We start from the raw sequence: 20906 nt of genomic DNA, 5'->3' as shown, positions 1-20906 counted from the left end.
TGCATTTTGGTCACAGTATGAGACAAAATTACTTGAAGAGTCAGAAAAGTCTGGCAAAGGTCAGTTTGGGAAGGTGTCACACTTAGCTTGGGTTATGCTGTACCCTTTTTGGAATTATCACTTCCCAAGATAAATATTCACTTCCTGCAGTCCTGATCCTCAGATGTATTTATGGCTGCATTATAATGCCTTTATCTGTTCAATTCAGATTGCAAACATTTCCCCCCATTACTTATTATTGCAGTTATTGTCATCCACAGACTTTACTAGAAAACCTAGATGACTGATGAAAAAAGTGTCAGAGCAAAACCTAATCTTCCTTGTTCCCTGTCTAATGTTTCATTATCTTTCTGCCTCTGCTAACACCTTGAGATCTGTCAGGAAGCGGTTTTGAAATATATGGAAGGTATATGGAGTTAATTCCATAGAAATTTCCAACCAAATTTCAGCTGGTAGCAAATTAAATACATTGGCTATTTTCATGTGGGCTGTAACACTAGAACAACTTTAACTGTTCAGACATGTCATCTTGGCCCTCAGAATTTATATGTCATGATCACCTTTCCTCAAAACAAAATCACCATTGAGTTAGCTCAACTTTTCTGAGTCACTCTTTTTCCTCTTTTTAGGTACTGATGACTCAATATTGATATGGACAATCATTCACTCTTTTGAAATTTTTGTAATTTTTCAAGATTTCTAAAAATTTAACATTCCTAAGTCCAAAAAGTCACTAGCTAGCTTATTTCTGCTTCATGTACACAGACTGCACTAGTCCTGATGACTTGAAAAGGTGTCAATTTAGTAAGATTTTTATTGTCAGTCACATAGATGATGGTCTGGATTTATTAAGCATTTTTCTTTCCTTCTTTGCTATTTTGGATGTTACTTTTTTCCCTGTGATAACAACTGTGTTTTTTTTAATTATTTCTAGTGATTTATTTCTAATGTCTCAATAACATCAAAGACAATACATGGTGTCTTAGTGACATCAATAATTTCCTTAGGCAGATGTCTTGTTTTAAATTATAACATATTAATCACTAGCATTAATATAACCCTTTTTCTATTCGCAGTATGTAAACTAGCTAACTAGCTTCATTATACTTTCACATTTCTTCATGTGTTCTGGGGTTTTTTGGGGGGTGGGGAAGGGTGAGCACTCAGTAAAATAGACAGCCCCCAAATCCATTTTTGTTAAGAAGAAGAATGCCTTCTAAAGGTAGATCTGGATATATATGGTTTATCTGCTGCATTCCTGTCTTGCCAAACAAAAAAGATGGTGATGGTCCGGAGCTCTCTGTTTTCAGTGAATGTTGCAAACGGAAAGCTTTTTTTTTTTTTTTTCAGGAAAGCACTCATACAATGTTATGATTCCAGCATTGTGCTTTTTAGACACAGATTTATATAATGTCTTAATCTTATTCTACTTTTGCTCTGTTTTCATTTCTTATTCCTAGAAGGTTACCATCAGAGTAGTCTGTTGTTAAACCTGGCATGCATCACAATACTACTTGTCTCATGCTATTTGAAGGCAAATGTCGATAAATCAACATAAGAAGTCCTGGTTCCTAGTCCCACGTCCTCATTGTGCAAAAAATTTTAAGAGGCTCACAAATCAGAGCTCTCAGATTACAGGGTTTCCCTGTAATGGGGGACAACCCACAACCGTGTATGAACTTACCATCCTTGCTCCACAGAACTGTACCTATTTTTCATCAGATGGCTCTCCATGGTTACAACGAAGGAAACAGCAGAGAACTGGAAGTGCTGCCTCTGTTCATTCAAAAATTGCTTGGTCCATTGCTTTGGCTCTTAGCTATTTTAGACAAAAAATTGGTATCAGGTTGAAGTAAAAGTCCTAATCTCTTCCCAGTCAACCTTTTATTCGTGCAGTATGATACTGCATGATACAGTTTTCATCCTTATCATACATGAGTTTCAATAGACTTCTTAAGGCACCAGATGGATGGTACTTAAAAAATGATGAACTATTTAAAATTTTCTTCTCAATGCTTATATGTGACCTCATGCCTTATACATTGCATACTGTTCAGTCTTTGTTTTGAAGAGGGAACTGTTATTTTTTGTATATGTTTTAAAATTACATTTACTATTCTAATTTGTCATTGTATCTAGTTCCTTAGTACCATTAATTTTGACATCTGTACCATGACAAAATGACCTTTACCATTAAAAGTGCCCCAAAATATCCTTGCCTCTGCAGGTAACATTAACATATTGGAAATCTGCTATCACTAGCAAAGACACCATTCCAGTCGCTTTCTTGAACTTGGAAAAAGGCAGAGGGAGGATGAGCAGACACAACTCAAACACAGAAATTCCTTTTTCACGCAGCCACCGCTCTCGTCACTGTAGTTACACCATGGTTTGAAGGGCAGTGGAACTGGAAGCCCATACCAGATATCAAAATGTTACCATGCCTCTCATCCCCTCCTTTTCTTGCTGCCCTACCACCTCCACATCTGCAACTTCACTGCCAGCTTTGATGGCCAGAATCACTTTCCCCATCCCCTTCTTTGAAGGCCTCTACAGTGTGGGACAGACTGTAGTGTTAGTTAAACATCTTCCATCCCACTGAGGTATAGGACCCACAAACTCCCCAGAGTCCCCTTCCAAAAGGCCTAGATACAGACTGACATGAATAGAGCCTTTCCGCTCTATTCTAACACTTTGCGGGGAAGGTAGAATAATAGGAGACAAGTAAAAGGCTCTTGGCTTCCACGTCTGTTTTCTCCACTTTTGGAGTGGAGATGCTACAACCTCCTCTGGGAAGGAAGTTTAAGGCAACCAAGAGGTACGTCTCATCACTAGTGCTACATCATTAATATTTAATTTGATACACTGCCCATCCACTGATTCATTGAATCTTCATTTCAGGTCAGAGCTTACGTGCTGACTCCAACCTGAATCACAGGCCCTTCAGCTGCCCCCTGCAACCCATGGCTGCTGAGTAGAAAAGCAGATTTCTGGGAGCCATCTTCATCTCCTGGTAGTCCCAAGGTACACTTGTCTAAAAGGTGACTCGCAAAGCTCCTGTTTGGGCCTTCTGGATGCTGTCATCCCTTTAGAGACTTAGAGGATCAGGGCTCTGCAGTCTGGTTCTGGTTTCCTTTGGAAGACTGTTTCTGTCCTCTGGGACCTGAGGAGCAGCACTGGTGGTCCTAGTGCTGCAAGGATATCAGCAAAGCAAGGTCTGAGAAAGGGAGGAAGCATTTTTTTGTCCTCAAAAGTCATAGCTGAAAGCCAATAAAAAAAAAAAACAGGGCGGTTCTCACACATTGAGACACACACGCACACCTTTCTCGGGCTGTTCCCCCAACGGCACTAGCTCGACTCGTGGCAAACAGCTCTCCTCTCCTCTCCCAGGAGCAAAACCTCCCACCGGCCTGTCTCGGTTCCCAGCTGAGAAGTTGCATGTATGTAAATCAGAGCTAGTCATAGCTTCCCTCCCCTCCCCTCCCCTCCCCTCCCCTCCCCTCCCCTCCCCTCCCCTTTCTCCTCCTCCTCCTCCTCCTCCTCCTCGCCCCCGGAGAGGCCGCCGCCCGCGCCCTCGCCTCTCACTTCGGAGCTGCGGCCGCGGCGCCGTCAGTCAGGCGGTGAGGGGGCGGGGGCTGGAGAGGGCGGGGGCCGGCACCGAGCCACCGCCCCCTGCTGCGTGAGGAAATGGCTCTCACGTGAGGGAGGCGGCAGTGCCCGGTTTACCTTGCCCGCTGCCCTAGGAGGAGGCGCCAGCGGGTCCCGGGGCTGTCTGCGCCATGCCGACCAGCTTCACGGTGGTGCCGGTGGAGGCGCAGGGCGAGGAGCGGGGACGGGCAGAGCGGGATGTGCTGCGGCAGGAGGAAAAAGAAGAAGACAACGACGACGAGAGGGACCGGGGCTCCGGTGAGAGAGGGGGGGAGCGGGGATGTGCCGGGGGGCGGCGCCTGGGGACAGCGCTGGCGCTTTGTGCGCAGGGGAGCGGGGTTGCCGCGTGGAGCGGACCGGCTCTCCGCCGGAGGGCCCCTGTAACCTGTGGAGGGGCCGCATCGCCTCTCCGTAGCGGGCGGTGCCGGGGCTACCTGTCTAGGTGAAGAAGTGCGCCCCGGGAGAGGGCCGAAGTCCGGCGCCTGGGGTGGCTGAGAGCTTGTTTCTCTTTGTTTCCGTCAGCCGTCGCCGCTGGCCGAAAGGAGGAAGTGCTCCCTGGCGGCTCCGGCCGACGGAGCGGAGCAGCCCGGAGGCGGGCGCGGTGCCCTCCCGGGGCAGCGTGGGGTGGTCAGTTTGCCTCCCGCTTGCAAGAGGGAGTGGGAGTAACCTGTGCCTCCGGCAGTTCAACAGGCAGGCGTAAAAGCCAAGTCCTGCTGGAGCTCACTAGAGAGAGAGGGAGGAGAGCTCTAATTCAGACCGTGGAGAAGAGCACAGTCTTACCTGGTTTGCTCCAGGTGTTTGTCCAGCCACGTACTTTTGCACCAGCGATGGTGTCTTCGGTTAAGTAGGTGTTTGCTACCTGGTGGCGTGGAGTTAGGAGTCTTGCCTCCTGCTAGGCCTCGCCCCTGAAGTTGCCTGGGGGAGCAGAATCAAACCTGAGGTGAAGCTCGGGCATCGTGACTGAGGGTCTGGTCAAGGGCAGCTTCTTCTGCAGCGGGACCAGTATTTATCTGCAAGCGGTCGTGGGGAAATGAGTGCTTTTGTCACTCAGATGATAAGGCATTGCTAGGGAAGTGATAACTTTTTCTTCCCTTGGCGTAGAAGCCCTTAACGCTTCCTCTTTCTGAAGCGTGTTGCAGCGGCAATACCAAGTATGGTGCTTGAGTCATTGCTAGCACTCTGAGAGCTAGTTGGATCTTGCACGTGATTTTGGACACTGTGTTACAATCAATACTAATTCTTAATGGTTTGGGTTTTTTTTCGATGTTAGATGATCACGGGTGAAAAGATGGGTTTTTGTAAAAGGCAATTCCTCATAATGGCGGCTTCTCCTTTTTGTGGTGTAGATCACAGTTAAATAAGGCTAATACCATGTGATGTGGGAAGTGAATGTAAAGAGATGAAAACAGATATTCGACAAACTTAATATATTTACATTATTTTAATTTCTTTTTGCATAAAGATTCTTTAGGAAGATGATCCAGTAAAACACCAAGCTGACAAAGTTGGGTTGTTTTCTCCCAGAGCTTTCTCCCCTCAAACCCCGACCTACCTGTAAAAGATGTATACTACATGTAGTTGCATTTCCTTTGTATATTCAAACAGTGAGCAAATGCTATAACTGCCACTCCCCCCCCCCCCCCCCCCCCCCCCGCCCCTAAGTTAAATGGAATAGAAAAACCAAAATAGTATAAACTGTGGCAACAGTTTGTTTCCTGTACTGGATGGATGACAGCAGCACAGCATTAATCTGTTTGCGTAGTCTACCGTATGGTAGAAGAGCTAGTCAGAAAGGCATGGAATATTGTGTTTGGTCAGATGGCATCTCAAAATACTGAAAATACATTCAGGCATAGTTAGACAGGAGTTGTTAGACCATATGTAGCATCTGGAAGGCTTGAACATCTGGAAATCTTGGGAAGGTGAGGGAAAGAGTGGAACTGGCACTCCTGTCATGGCTTATTTCTAACCTTTAGGGTTGTCACTAAAAAAAAAAAAATAATTCTTTGTGCATTTAAGTAGAATTTGTATGGACTAGCAGTTATGTTTGCAAAATGTTTGTCTACAGTTCTACATCTATATCACTTGAGCAGGTGAATTTAGGTATGACTTCTCCTGTTAATGTACCTGGGAAATAGGGAGTAGAGAGGAAAACGCTAAAAAGAGAAGGCATTGACTTGTAAACAAGATATGGTCAGAGAGCTCTGACTTCATTAGGAGAGTAAATGCTATACTTGGATGCAAAGGTTTGGGAAGTGAACAGCGTACTTAATGTTGCCTCAGGTATTATGTGGATGTTTGTGGTATGTAAACCTAAATAAAATTCATAAGTTAATGCTGTGTAATCAAATAATTCTCATTGACTAATTTTTCTGAAAACTTTGAAGAATTCTAAAATATTAGTACAGCTAAGGGCTGTTGTAGTTAAACCCGTCTGCTGCCTGCTGCCTTGAGAAAAAGGCTAGGGAGTAAATGCTTCATTTCCTGCCCTTCTCCACATCCCTGGGTTCCCTTCTGTTTTCCTGCACTTGACCTTGGTGCTCATCAGACACTTCACTGGCCTGGTTGAATGTCCTAAACTGGCAGAAAACTAAACTCCTGCTGAGGGAAAAATATGCTTCCCCTGTTTTGGAGTTGAGGTGAGTGAGTGCTCCAAAAAGCATGAGAATGGCTAGAGTTGTGTCAAGGTGGGAGGGGAGTGAAGCTGAAAGGAGGGATGGAAGTGTTCCTTTTTTTTTTTTTTTTAAAAAATGTGAGCTACCCCTTTGGCTCACCCTTAGCCTATATAGCTCTATGTAATATTGTTCCAATTGTTCAGGAATCTATAACTTTAGCAGTTTTGATTGAATTGTCTGGCTTAAAAAACAAACCCCAACTGAACGAAAAAACCAAACCAACGAAAAAAAACCACCCCAACAACACAAAACCAACCACCAAACCCACAACACTTTTTTTGAGGGATGTTGGCTGTATGCTGTTTAGCCATTAGATCACCACTAAAGTAGTTCTGGTATCTTATTAGCAAGGCACTTATCAATTATTGTGTGCATTTATCTTCTTTCACGCTTTCTTATCTGATACTCATCTATGTGATAATGAAGTAAACTGGAATGTTCTTATGCTTTGCTCTTCAGTCCTTCATAATCATCTGAAATGATGTATTTTCTCAGTTATGTGATGGCCTCACATGTGTGAAGGAGGGGAAGACTTGGGCGAGTGGCTATTTGGCTGGATTATAGCACTGGCCAAAGTAGTACTTGGGAAGAGTAGGGCCGTAGAGTGGAAGTTAATGCTTGGATTGAACAACACAGTTGAGGGTAGGAGCCTGCTGACTCAAATAATGCACAAAGTAGCAGAAAGCATATGTGCCTGTGCAGAAGCATGTGTCTGTGTCTATGTGTTTATAGTGCACTACAAGGGAAGGCTAGTCAGGAAATAGTAACTGGTTGAAGAAGAAGAGGAAATAGGAGTCTGTTGTAGCAGTAATGGATGAAGTTTCATGAGAAATTCTGGCTTTGATTTGTGTTGGGTTTTTTGTTTGTTTTCTTCGCATGTATCAGTAGTGACTGTCTATTAGATAGACCTGTCAAAACTTTGTAAAGTTGATCCAATCTCTTTCATTAGTAGTTCTGCATGTCAGGTGTTTCAAAGCATAACTAGTATTTTTAGCATCCTATAGTATTATTTACCTAGCCACAACAATGTCTAATTTAGAAACCAATATGAGAACTAAGTCCTACAAAATCTTTTTAAATTGAAGACAAGAAATATCAATGACAAACCTGGTCATCTACCAAGAAGTCATCACATAATTATGGAAGCACAAATGCTGTGAATTTCTATAAAATGCTATTCTTGAGGCAGGTATGTGCGTGTCCCTCTCCAGATCATTCGAGATTTCTATAAACCTTGTCCCATCTTAACTCTTAATCACCTTTTTTTTCCAAACTGAAGGCTCTTACTTGTTCATTAGTCATTCTTCCTGTGGAAACTATTGCATATTTATTGTTCCACTTTCTGTCTTTCTCTGAACTTTTTCCACTTCTGTCCAGTTTGAAATTGGAGAAGTTCCAGAATTGTGCATGATAATCAAGTTGTGAACAAACAGTGGTTTGTGGGTTTTGGGTCTGCCTGTCGTCGTCCCCCCCCCCCCCCCGCTTTGTCTATCATATACTGTTTTCCGTTTTCATTTCTGATGTTCAGACTGTGGTTTGAAAAGTGATTATTGAACTGGTGTTTTCATGACAGAGTCATAACCAAAGTATCCCATTTATGAGAGGTAATGATCAGTTGGAGCTCAACTGGTTTAGAATTGTTTTCCTTCATGTATGTATGTATATATCTGCTCTTAAATTTCTACATCAAATTTTGCCTGTTGGTTTAACATTCATTTAGTCTTGGAGATCTGTAGCTTTCCACGGTTGGCCTGTGCCTTGACTATCCTAAATAACTTCAAATAGTTTTAAACAGTCATATCTCTAATCATCTCATGCTTTTTATTTTTGTCGCTGTCTTTTATTAATGTGTGGAACAACATGTGTCCCAGCAGAACTTCAGTGACCATTTCCATCTCTCAGACTAGACCATATGTGTCTTCTATTTTCTTACCAATGGCTTATCTAATATCTTCTCTTTTATTCTATGGTGCTCTATCTCCTTAAGTATGTTCAGAGAAGGACTTCATCAAAAGAAGCTCAACCTGAGATGGCAATGTACACTCGCAGCCTAGAAAGCCAGCTGCATCCTGGGCTGCATCAAAAGAAGCATGGCCGACAGCTTGAGGGAGGTGATTCTTTCCCACTACACTGCTCTCATGAGACCCCACCTAGAGTACTGCATCCAGCTTTGGAGTCCTCAGCACAAGAAGGACATGGACCTGCTGGCGTGGGTGCAGAGGAGGGCTACGAAGATGATCAGAGGGCTGGAACACCTCTCCTATGATGACAGGCTGAGAGAGTTGTGTTTGTTCAGCCTGGAGAAGAGAAGGTTCTGGGGAGACTTTATTGTGGCCTTCCAGTATCTGAAGGGGGCCTACAAGAAAGCTGGGGAAGGACTTTTTGCAAGGGCATGTAGTTATAGGATGAGGGGTAATGACTTCAAACTAGAAGAGGGGAGATATAGAATAGATATTGGGAATTTTTCACTCTGAGGGTGGTGAGGCACTGGAACAAATTGCCTAGGGAAGTTGTGGAGGCCCCATCCCTGGAGGTGTTTAAGGCCAGGCTGGATGGGGCTTTGATCAACCTGGTCTAGTGGGAGGTGTCCCTGCCCATGGCAGGGGGATTTAAACTAGATGATCTTCAAGGTCCCTTCCAACTCTAACCATTCTATGATAAGTCTTTTGGAGATCTCAGCAGACTGTATAAATTAGGTTTCTGTTATCCACGTACTTGTTGATTCTTTTAAAGAACTCTCTTACGCATGTGAGACAGAATCTCCCTTTACAGAAGCCACATTGATTTTTCCTCCCTCATCACCCTAATGTCATATTGTATAATGCAATGTTGGGATGGAAAATATTATTCCTGTTGTAGATAAATGCATTTCTGATGTTTGATCACAGGCATGGGAGTTACACGCAGGGATTTTCTTTGCTCTGAGGGCTGTTGGCTGTCCAGGTCAACTCCTGATGTGTGCCCAGCTCTGTGAGGTGGTCAAGTTGATTGCTTCCCTGTTTAACATAGCTACATGTATCATTGTCGATATAAGTGTTTCTGTTAGCTATGGTTAGCTCCCATGGAAATGGGGGGTGAATAAAGGAGGCAGAGTTAGGATAATAAACTAAATAACTTCACTGTGGAGTAAGCAGTCACTTAGCATTTTGTAACTGTTTAAACACTTCTTTTAGACTGTTGTGGTTGTCAAAACAACACTGTGAACATAACACTTCACAAACTTTTCTGTGAAGGAGAGGATCTTAATGCTTGAAATGGACAGCAAATTATTATTTTTACTCCATTGTGTTAATTTCATATGAAAGAAATGCTAACAGTCTCTTACTGTGCTTATTTCTTAAGAGCTAAATCTAAATAATTCTAGTCATAAAACAACTTTTAAAATAGAATATTTCAGGAGAAAGTAACATCAAATATAATGATACCAACCCTCATAATTTTAACTTCTCTGATCCTGTAATGAAAACACTATTATTGAGAATTTTTGGTCTCTTATTACTGGTTTTTCTTTTGATGATAGTACTTTTACAGCCATTGTAATATAGTGAATAAAGGTCTTCTGGTGTAAGTGTTTTTCACTGTTTGTTTTTCACTGAACAGAGCTTTGCTTCTAATGTTTTGTTATTTTATAATTTTAAGTTGACAGTTATTGTGTTAAAAGCTCACTGGTAAGCATTGTAAAGGCTGCCTTCGGTAAGGATACAGATTGTTACTGTGTAGCAGATCTTATTAGCTGTTGCTGGGGGGAAAAAATTATTTATATTTTCTCCAGTGCTACTGCTTGTGAACTGTTTTAGGGAAACAAGTTGACAGGAAACTAGCTATGATAGAAAATCAGTTGTCTCTAAAAGTTGTTTTAAGAGGCTTTATTTCCTTGAATCAGCTCATTGCAGAACAAGTGTTATTCCACCCTCACCCCAACACAGAAGACTGCCCCTTTTGGCAGCACTAATCTGATTAATTTTTCCTGCATCTGTGAACTATGTCATTGCTTTACATAAAAATAGACACTAAAGCATGGGGAGTCAAACAATTAGCGCTATTTTTATTTGCTCTCTAGCCTAATGAACTATAGAATGTTATCACGGGGGCTTATTTTCTGAATCTGAGTAGAAATATTAAAGCTTGATGGTTCCCTCCCTTTAAAAAAAAAAAAAAAAAGTGTTGCTTGGTTTAAATGGATTCTCCTACCACTTTCTTTTTTCCCACATAATCCTTTTGTGGCTTATGCGGTATTTTTTTGCATAATCAGATATATTTATTTTCCTACTTAATTCAATGTACTAGTTGAACAAGGAACATTTCTGGTACAGACTATAATTTGTATAACTGCAATTATTTGTGTGTCATGGCTTTGTGAACTGTCCAGGCAGTAACTAGCAGAATTTTAGTTCTGCTAGTAGTGTAGCTTATCCTGTCAGGTTTCTGTTTAACTTCCCCTACCCCAAGCTAATAAAAGCAGGTTTGGAATATGTTTTCCATGGCTATTTGCACCTTTGACGTGGTGGTGACAGCAAAAACAAATTCAGTGGAGAAGGTGTTCTCAGCAGCGAATGTGAATGTTTTTTTTTCCTTCCCTGCTGAAAGAAAAAAAAAAAACAATGCACTTCACCATGTATATGTGGCAAGGTTTTGGTAGCAAGGGGGCTACAGAGGTGGTTTCTGTGAGAAGATGCCAGAAGCTGTCCCTATGTCAGACAGCCAGTTCCAGCCGGCTCCAAGACAGGCCAGCTCCTAGATGGACCCACCACTGAGATGTTAGTAAGAAAGGGGGGTGGGGAGGGGAGAAAGCTGTGCAACAGCAGTTAAGAGATAGGAGTGAGAGTGTGTAAAAGAAACAAAGAAACAATTCTGCAGGCACCAAGATCAGTGAAGAAGGAGGGGGAGGAGGTGGTACGGGTGCTGAAGCAGAGATTCCCTTGCAGTCTGTGGTGAAGACCATGTGGTGCAAGTTGTCCCCGTGCAGCCCATGGAGCAAATATCCACCCTGCAGTGCATGGAGGACCCCATGCCAGAGCAGGTGGGATGTGCCCTGAAGAAAACTGAACTGCGGAGAGCCCACACTGAATCAGGCTTCTGGCAGGAACTGTTGCCCATGGAGAGGAGTCCATACTGGAGCAGGTTTTCTGGCAGGATCTGTGATGCCATGAGGACACCCATGCTGAAGCAGTCCATTCATGAAGGGTGGTATCCCATGAAAAGGACCCATGCTGGAGCAGTACTTGAAGAACTGCAGCCCATAGGAAGAACAGTATATTGGAGAAAGTCACGAAGGGCTGTCTCTCAAGGGTAGACCCCCATGCTGGAACAGCGGAAGAGCATGAGGAGGAAGGAGTGGTACAGACAGCATGTAATGAACTGACTGTAACCCCTGTTCCCTGACCCCCTGTGCTGCTCAGGGGAAGGAGGTAGACAAGTTGTGAGTGAAGTTGAGCCTGGGAAGAAGGGAGGGGTGAAAGGGAATGTGTTTCTAGGTTTGCTCTTATTTCTCATTATGCTAGTCTCTTATTAATTGACAGCTAATTAAATTAATTTTCTCAAGTTGAGTTTGTTTTGCCTGTGATGGTAATTGCTGAGTGATCTTGCTGTACTTTCTTGACCCACAAGCTATTTAATCTTATTTTCTTGCCCTGTCCTGTTGAGGAGGGGGAGTGATAGGGAGGCTTGGTGGGCCCCTGGTGGCTAGCAAAGGGCAACCCACCACTTGAAATCTATGAAAACCAAAGTCTTTCTGATATCGTATGTAAATACAGTAAGTTCTTACTATGCTGCCCTGACCCTGCTTCACAAGACGTGTAACTGTTTCTTTGGCAGCTTCTCAAACATCAAAATTGCCATCTTTTAGTTTTAGGGCATCAAAAGTGTTACCTAGTTATTTCTCAAGGTCTGATGGTAATCTTCAGAAATGGATTAATGAGCAACTAACAGTATACAAACTTAAAGACGATACCTCAATAACTTGGCTCTTGAATCAGAACTATAGGAAAGCATGGCTTAATAATGTCTGTGTCAATTGGACAGTATTAGCTGCTTCCTGATTTCACCAGCTAACGTTCTTAATTAGGTACCTTAATTAGCTGTATCCTCTAGCTAACTCATAGCAATCAAAAATATTCAATCTGTTTAGGAAATCATTCTGGGAGCTTTTGGGAGGTGAGACATTGAGCGGTAACTGCTTTGTAAAAATTGATTTTTATTTTTTTTATAAAAACTTAATGTACTTCTGGAAAAAATAATCCTTTCTTTCTGGAACAAGAAATGAAAAACTTGTCTTGTTTCTTGCCTTCTGAGAAGGCACACTTAAGTTTGAAACTTCTTATAATTAAAAGCATCTTCCCACAAGCTTACTTTTTGAAGAGAATAAAACCTTTTAGCAGATTAATTCCAGTCTTGAAGAATTGGAAGCTTGCATATTTTTCTTCTAGCTTCAGAAAGGAAAGTTTAGAACATCCTGGAAAATAGGTCAGAACTTTACTTTGTTACCCATAGAACTGTCCTGATAGAAACTCACCAGGAAAGGGTGTGCAAACAATATCTTGCTGCCATTGATTAGTGACCAGTCCTATCTCTAGCCCTCTACTGGCCTTTCGTGTTTTGTGGAGCATCTGCTGAGGACTTGCACAAGCTGCTTTATTTTGCTAGTGAGGAACAAGAAGCTGTTGCTGGAGGAAAAAAAAAAAATCAAAATGGTGAGGTACAGGAGGCAGGCTTTTTGCAGCATCAGCGGGCTAAAGCAGATCTTTTAGGGGCCTAGTGAGTACTAGAGCTGGTTCTAGGAAGGAGGAAGTTTGGGAAATGGGCTTGGAAGGAGCCTTCAACCCTTTCAGCCTTTCCACAGTTGACCGTGCTTGTGGCATAGGTGTTAGGATAACAGAGAAAAGTTTATTTTGGATGTGATTCAAAGATTTGATCACAGGAACTAGTCCATTCTAAGCAGTAACATTCATTTAATAGCATTGCAACTGTTTGTATGGAGTTGTTTAAGGCTGGTATAGAATATGTGAAATAGATTAATGCATAAACTAGGAAACAGTGATATATATAATTTGAAAGAGAATTAACAAATTATGTGGGCAGTCTTAGAGGACCCCTTTAATTTCAAAATACTTGTTTTTAAAAACGAGTGCTTGCAAAGTTACTAGAATTAGATTTTAAAGTGTTTTTTTTATCTGCTACATCTTAAGTATAATTAATTCAAGGTCTTTCTGCATAAAATGAATGTTTAGCAACTACGTTTGTGGTTAACTTGCTTAAGATCTGCTAACATGTACTTGACGCACAAAACTGGCTTTTTTAATAGTAGATCTTTGGAATAGGTTGATATTACTTGTTGCTGGTGTATGATGGTTTGCTTAGTGGAAGTATTTTAAAGAAAACTTTAAATGTATTTATTATTAGGGGAAGATGTAGGACGTTTTAATAACTTAACCCTGCCTGTTTCACTAAGCATGGTGTTTATTGCTGACGGAAATCCTCCAGCTTAATTATCTTTACAGAGTTCTGTGACTGTCATGTAGTTTGGCTGTGTTGTATGCATCCTTCACATTGCATGAAGTCTTAATGACTTGTTTCAGCATTAATCCAATACTAGTAAGAAACAGGATTTGAGGTCTTACACAAAGCTGGGAGGAAGCAACTGTCAGTTTCCTGTTTCAATTCTTGATGCATGAAGAATCATCAGAGGGAAATAACTTGACTTTTCCTGAATCATGAGCGAACAAGATTATGAAGAAAGTGGGCCGAATCCAAGTGAGTCCCTTTGAAAGACAATACCGTGATTCTAATGACTCTTACTGAAATAGCAGGTTCTGTTCTTTCAGATCTTTATAAATTCTTTATAATATAGATTTTGCAGTGTGTTTTCATTAGAAGTAGGCTGTGCTTGATCATAGTAGTAGCTTAAGTAAAGAAAAACTAAAATTTGGTGATGTTAAGGTCAGTGATGGATGTAGTATTAGAATATTATGTAAAGGGGTTTACAAAGACCTTAAGTACACCTTGTTCTGCTTTTCAAGATAACTTACATAAATTGTGCTAGTCATTGATAAAAATAATGCAAGAATTGGTGATATAATAAATATATTTAGACATTTCGTTACTAAAAAAAAAAAAACCTCAATAACTGGCAACTTTGAAGTAGATTGCACTGAATTCTTAAACCCCATCTGATGCAAAAATTCAGAGGCAAGATGTGTTCAAACAAGATTATTGATGCCTTTTCATAATTTGAACTAAAGCAAAGTAGTGGCTTTTGAAAACTTGAGTTTATGTTAGAGCTTTGAAGAATACTTCCATATTATTTTGCAGTAGGAGTGGTAAGAAATAAAATCTTTAAGATTCAGTTCTGTTTAGTTGCCAATCAAAAATTTGGACCTATAGGAAGTAAATACGCATGATAGAGAAGATAGAATTACAGTTTTTGCCACAGGCAGCTGTCTTGGACATGACACTTCTATACGTCAGTTCTAGTGACTTTTAAACTTTGTATTTTTGCCTTGACATTTATTTACATTAACAGTAAATGCTTGTTTACACTTGTGCAAACAGGATCTCCTCTTCATATTCTTAGTTTGTAGTGGTTTGTTCTTAATGTGACAGAATACTAACTTAATGAAAATGTTACCATAGTTTTTATTTAAAAAACATTATTTTTCACCTGTATCTCGCTACCTGGAGCTTTCAAGTTACATGGACTGTGATTAAGAGTTGCCCTTTGGAAACTATGAAAGGTTAGGAATTTTCTGTGAAGTATTATTCTTCAACTGTGTTCTGGTTTGGACAGTAGCATATAAAGTCAGAAATTTCTAGTGGGAAGCAAAACTTTAGTTTTACACAGGTACTTGTTTAGTACAGCTATACCTTGTCATAGCCAAGCTATCTTATATGAGGCCATGTGGTTCAAAAGTGTAGATCATTCTCACTTCTTCAAACACCACTGGTATTCTTTGCCATATAAAAAGAATCTGCTTTTATTTCTCAGATAGGTATTAAACTCTTACATGACAGGAGACAGATGCTTGATTTTTTGGACAAAATGTGTTTGAATACAAAGACAAATAACATTTTTTTGAATGTGAACAATAATGAGAGACAGTGTGGGACAGCAAGGAAGCAGTGAATCTGGAAAGGATTTAGGGGTCAGACTGGAATAAAACAGTATGAGCTTGGTTTAATGCTGTGGTAAAGAGGGCTAGCGTGATCCTTGAAGTAGAGAGGTGATGATTATACTTCTGTAAATAGCATGATTGTGACTAGTGTTAAAAGGCTGTACTTTAAAAATCAAGTGGTTTTTTTTTTTTTTTTGGCATAGCTTATGCTGGAGAGAATGTTGCCACAAAAGTGATTAAAGTTTAAGAAAATGTTTTATGAACTTAAGTCTTTCAGTTTTTCAAAAGAAAGCTTGAGATCATTTGATAAGTATAGTTACCTTCACAGATAGAAAATCCTAAGTGAGTGGTTGAATTTGGAAGTTGTACTAGGATGTTACAGCTAGAAGTTTGAAAAGAGCCAAATTTAAATAGAAATAAAATCAATTTCAAAATTTTCCATTGATGAAAAATAAAAATTTTTATAAATTGGTAAGTGTTTTTAAATTTATAGCCTTTTTTTGTTATTTCAGTTCTAAAAACATCGAGAGACACTGGTCAAATCTCAGTATGTTTTTTTCAGAGTTATGCAGAAAAAGGCCTAATGCAGAAATGAAATTCTGCAACCTGTGGAAAGACAGGAAATCAGATTAAATGTTCTAATATTTTTGGCCTTAATCTCTTGAACAGGTATCCTAGTGCAAATTTAGGATCACTTGATCATTTCCTTTTACCTTATGCCCTGCCCTGCCACTTTCCCTAAGACAAGACACCTGTGGCATGTTTCTTTTCATACTCTAACTCTTGATTTGGGGAGGAGAGGGAAAACCAACCACTGTAGTTCTATGATTTTGTAATATTGGCATCAGTGCTAAGGAAGTGGTTTTGCATGCACTGATCGCTCATTCCTACATTGATGGTGTCTCTAGTCACAGCACAAGCATTTGTGTAGTAAACACAAATTTGGCTGGATTAAAAGTAGCAGCAAGAATAAAAACAAAAGCAAACCAACTCCCTCCCAACTCAACATTAAGCATACACCACTGTTGTATTTATTATATAACAAAATTTAATGAATTTACATATATTTGTGTGAGGAACAGTGTGATACAGGGGCAAAATTGGGTAAGTAGTAAGTGTGAGAGGGACATCTCTTCAGTGGCAAAGGTGTCTGCTTAAGCTATACTGTTGGGTTCTGTTTTACACTGTGTAAAATTGATAGATTTGGATCAGCTTAGAAATTAACTGGTCACATACCTTGAAGTATCCTACCTGTCAGTGTTTGTGAGGATCACTGCTCTGAAACTTCTGAGGAATATGAGTTTGAACAAAGTCTTTTGCATCTATGACCAACACTTTGAATTATGATATGCAGATATATTTCTGTCATAAGTTTTTTCTTTGGTGTGTGGAAATGTTAATGAGAAATCATTTGATGGCATTGGCAGTTCTAAACTTGAGGCTAGCACGACTCTGGGATGGTTTGTGATAACTTGTTTGGGTTTTGCTGCATTGGCGACTGGGGTGTATGGGAGTGCACGTTGCGATCATCTGCGTGAACACTCCGAATATTACCTCCCAAACTTGAGACTACTTCCTCTGCTTGTAGCTGTATATCTCGTGTAAAAGAATGTGTAATTTGGTGTATCTAGTTTTCACGTAAATATAGCTACGCCCATCACAGTGCTTGAATATCTGTAGAAATCAAGAGTAGGAATTCTTGCATGTCCCATCAACACAGACAGGCTTCTAGGTACGTTAGTTATGGCTTTAATTTGCCTACTGGTCCATCATTAAGCACACAGTTGTGTTGTGTGAACGTTCCATAGCAAATCAAAAATAGTAATAAGAATTTTAAGGTATATATGGGGGGGAAGAAACAGATTTATTTATAGACCTTAGGCTTTGATCACCTTATGTTGGGTGGAATGAATGTCACGTCAACAGGTGAGGGTTTTTTGTGTGTGTCATAAAACAGAGGAAACCTTAAACCCAACCTTAAACCTCAAGCCCATAGAAGATCTTTTTGTTGTCTTATTTTGCCTTTCTTATGGATCTTTTAATACCAGTGGTGGTCCAAGTTGAAATACTGGCTCAGATGGACTACTAATCTAGTCCAGATCTAATATTTTTTGCCTGTGAACTGTAATAATTTGAATTACTTTCAGAAATCAAGTAACACTAAGTATAGATTTTTTTGAGTGTTTTAACTGGATTCCAGAAGATGTGCAGCTTAGAGGAAAACTACATTGGAAGTTGTCACTTTTATTGTATGTTTAACTCGCCTCTAAACCTTAGAGTTTGAGCTGACACAATTTCAAAGAAGATTGAGGGAAAGGTAATTTGCTTGTCAAGCATTGGAACAGGCTGCCTAGGAAAGTGGTTGAGTCACCATCCCTGGAGGCATTAAAAAGATGTGTAGATGTGGTGCTGAGGGATATGGTTTAGTGTTGGGCTTGGTAGTGCTAGATTTACAGTTGGACTGATCTTAAGGGTCTCTTCACAGAATCACGGAATTTTCAGAGTTGGAAGGGACCTCTAGAGATCATCTAGTCCAACTCCCCTGCCAAAGCAGGACTGCCTAGAGCACATTACTCAGGACTGCATCCAGGCAGGTCTTGAAAATCTCCAGAGAAGGGGACTCCACAACCTCCCTGGGCAGCCTGTGCCAGTGCTCTGTCACCCTCACTGTAAAGAAGTGTTTCCGTGTATTTGAACGGAACTTCCTGTGTTCTAACTTGTGCCCATTACCCCTCGTCCTGTCACTGGGAACCATTGAAAAGAGCCTGGCTCCATCCTCCTTCAACCCACCCTTTAGATACTTGTACGCCATAATAAGGTCTCCCCTCAGCCTTCTCTTCTCCAGGCTAAAGAGTCCCAGCTCTCTCAGCCTTTCCTCATAAGGGAGATGCTCCAAGCCCTTAATCATCTTAGTTGCCCTTTGCTGGACTCGCTCCAGCAGTTCCCTGTCCCTCTTGAGCTGGGGAGCCCAAAGCTGGACACAGTATTCCAGTTGTGGCCTCACCAGTGCAGAGTAGAGGGGGAGAATGACCTCCCTCGACCTACTGGCCACACTCTTCCCTATGCAGCCCAGGATTCCATTGGCCTTTTTGGTGACAAGGGCACATTGCTGGGCCATGGATAATTTACTGTCTACCACAACCCCCAGATCCTTCTCCTCAGAGCTGCTTCCCAGCAGGTCCACCCCTAACCTATACTGGTGCCTAGCATTCTTCCTCCCCAGGTGCAGGACCTTGCACTTGCTTTTGTTGAATCTCATTAGGTTCTTCTCTGCCCAGCTCTCCAGCCTGTCCAGGTCACGCTGGATGGCAGCATGGCCCTCTGGGGTGTCAGCCACCCCACCCAGTTTGGTATCATCAGCAAACTTGCTGAGGATACACTCTGTCCCCTCACTCAGGTCATTAATGAATACATTAAACAAAATTGGACTGAGTATTGATCCCTGGGGGACACCACTATTTACAGGCCTCCAACTAGACTCTGTGCCGCTGATCACAACCCTCTGAGTTCTGTCCCGCAGCCAACTCTCAATCCACCTCACTGTCACCTCATCTAGCCCATGCTTCCTCAGCTTCCTAATGAGGATGTCATGGGAGACAGTGTCAAAAGCCTTGCTAAAGTCAAGGTAGATGACATCCACGACTCTCCCCTCATCCAGCCAACCAGTTATAACATCATAGAAAGCTATCAGGTTGGTCAAGCACGATCTACCCCTGGTAAATCCATGTTGACCACTCTCAATAACTTCCTGTTCCTCAACGTGTTTGGAGATGACATCCAGAATGAGTCGCTCCATTACCTTCCCAGGGACAGAGGTGAGACTAACCAGTCTGTAGTTCCCTGGGTCCTCCTTCTTGCCTTTTTTGAAGATCGGAGTGATGTCAGCCTTCCTCCAGTCCTCAGGCACCTCTCCTGTTCTCCATGACTGTTCAAAGATGATGGAGAGTGGTCTAGCAATAACATCCACCAGCTCTCTCAGCACTCGTGGGTGCATGCCATCAGGGCCCATGGACTTGTGAATGTCCAGCTTGGCCAAGTGGTCTCTGACACGGTCCTCCTCAACTGAGGGAAAATCTTCCTCTCTCCAGACCTTCCCCTTTGCCTCCAGAGTATGGGATTTGTGAGGGACAGCTTTAGCAGTGAAGACCAAAGAAAAGAAGGCATTCAGTAACTCTGTCTTCTCTGTGTCTTCCACCACTAAGGCACCTGTCTCATTCACCAGTGGGCTTACATTTTTCCCTCGTCTTCCTTTTTCTATTGATATACTGGAAGAATCTCTTCTTATTGTCTTTACCTGCAGTGGCCAAGCTGAGTTCTGATTGAGCTTTGGCCCTTCCAATTTTCCCCCTACATAGCTTTGTTATATCTTGATAGTCCTCATAAGTTGCCAACCTAACCAGTTTCTAACCTAAATGATTCTATGACTTGATTATCTTTATGCTTTCTCAGAGAATTCAAGGGAATAGGGTTAAAACATAAAGCTGTAAATAGTTTGAGACTTACTAGTGGAATGACATACTTATTTCTATATTCTGTGTTACCTCAGGGAAAGCAACTGAAATAGTTTTTTTCTATTTGCTCCATTCCGCTTGATGCACCAGTGGTGATATTTACAGCACTTGTGAAAAGTGTAGATCCTGTCTCTTTTTAGTTCTGGTTTTCTAATGAATCCCTTCTTTTGAAGAAAGGCTGAGCTAAAGACTGGGATAGTTGCTTATTTTGTTAACCTTACCATAGTTGTTGACTGTGTGTTGAGGTCCTAAAACTAGTTCTTTCTACAGGATGGTGTAATACCTCTTAATTTGAGTTACATGTTTGTAAGGCTCACTGCATTTCTAAGCGTATTAAATAAGCATACTCTCAAAGGTCATGATTTTAATTTACAGGCGATATGATTTTGTTGACAGGATTACTGAATACTCAAAGCAGCTTGTTCAAAGGTGTTCATAGGATTGGTCAACAAACTGTGGATGAGAGAGCACTTATCAGTACATTTTTGTGGCAGCTTTTTCAGCATTGTTCTCTTTCAAACAGAGCTAAAATAGATAATGCTGATCATGTCAAAAACTATAAAAATGCTGTACCAAACACAAAATATGAAAAGACACAACTGTCTTAAAGAAGCTGGAGACTTCTATAGAGTCTGGTAGTGACAGGCTATTTTGAAGACTAGCATTGCAAAGCTTCAAAATAGGTAGAATGCTGGTCAGAAACACTGAAAAAGGATTTGAAGATTAGAAAACCTGAGTTCTGTGTTTTTCCATTTGAAGAAGAAATGAGGTGCATTTGACAAGACTTGTTAGAGTCATTGTGCTCTGAGCTTTTTCCTATTGTAGTAAAGCCAAGTTTGTGTTTGGAAATAGAAGTATATAAAGGAAGACCACTATTTTCCTACGTACAATTAAAAATACTTAATATTACAGTGTTGAGATGCTGATTTTTACCTCAAGAACTGGTAAGACAAAACTATGTTCTT

General features: G+C 41.2%; 1 protein-coding gene across 1 annotated transcript in view; it reads left to right on the top strand.

Annotated features, from left to right (window-relative positions):
- Positions 1–3779: 3779 nt before the first annotated feature.
- LOC309669258 (solute carrier family 12 member 7-like) overlaps positions 3780–20906 on the top strand; it is a gene marked incomplete at its 5' end in the record, with an annotated part of 76723 nt that continues 59596 nt past the window's right edge. The window contains one exon of the mRNA XM_082479863.1: positions 3780–3906. Within this exon, the coding sequence (XP_082335989.1) occupies positions 3780–3906 (127 nt within the window). The remainder of the gene's footprint in view (positions 3907–20906) is intronic.

The sequence above is a fragment of the Vanellus vanellus genome (assembly GCF_965231255.1).
Source record: "Vanellus vanellus genome assembly, chromosome: 2".
In the NCBI taxonomy this organism is placed as follows: Eukaryota; Metazoa; Chordata; class Aves; order Charadriiformes; family Charadriidae; genus Vanellus; species Vanellus vanellus.
This window is presented reverse-complemented; position numbering and strand designations above follow the sequence as displayed.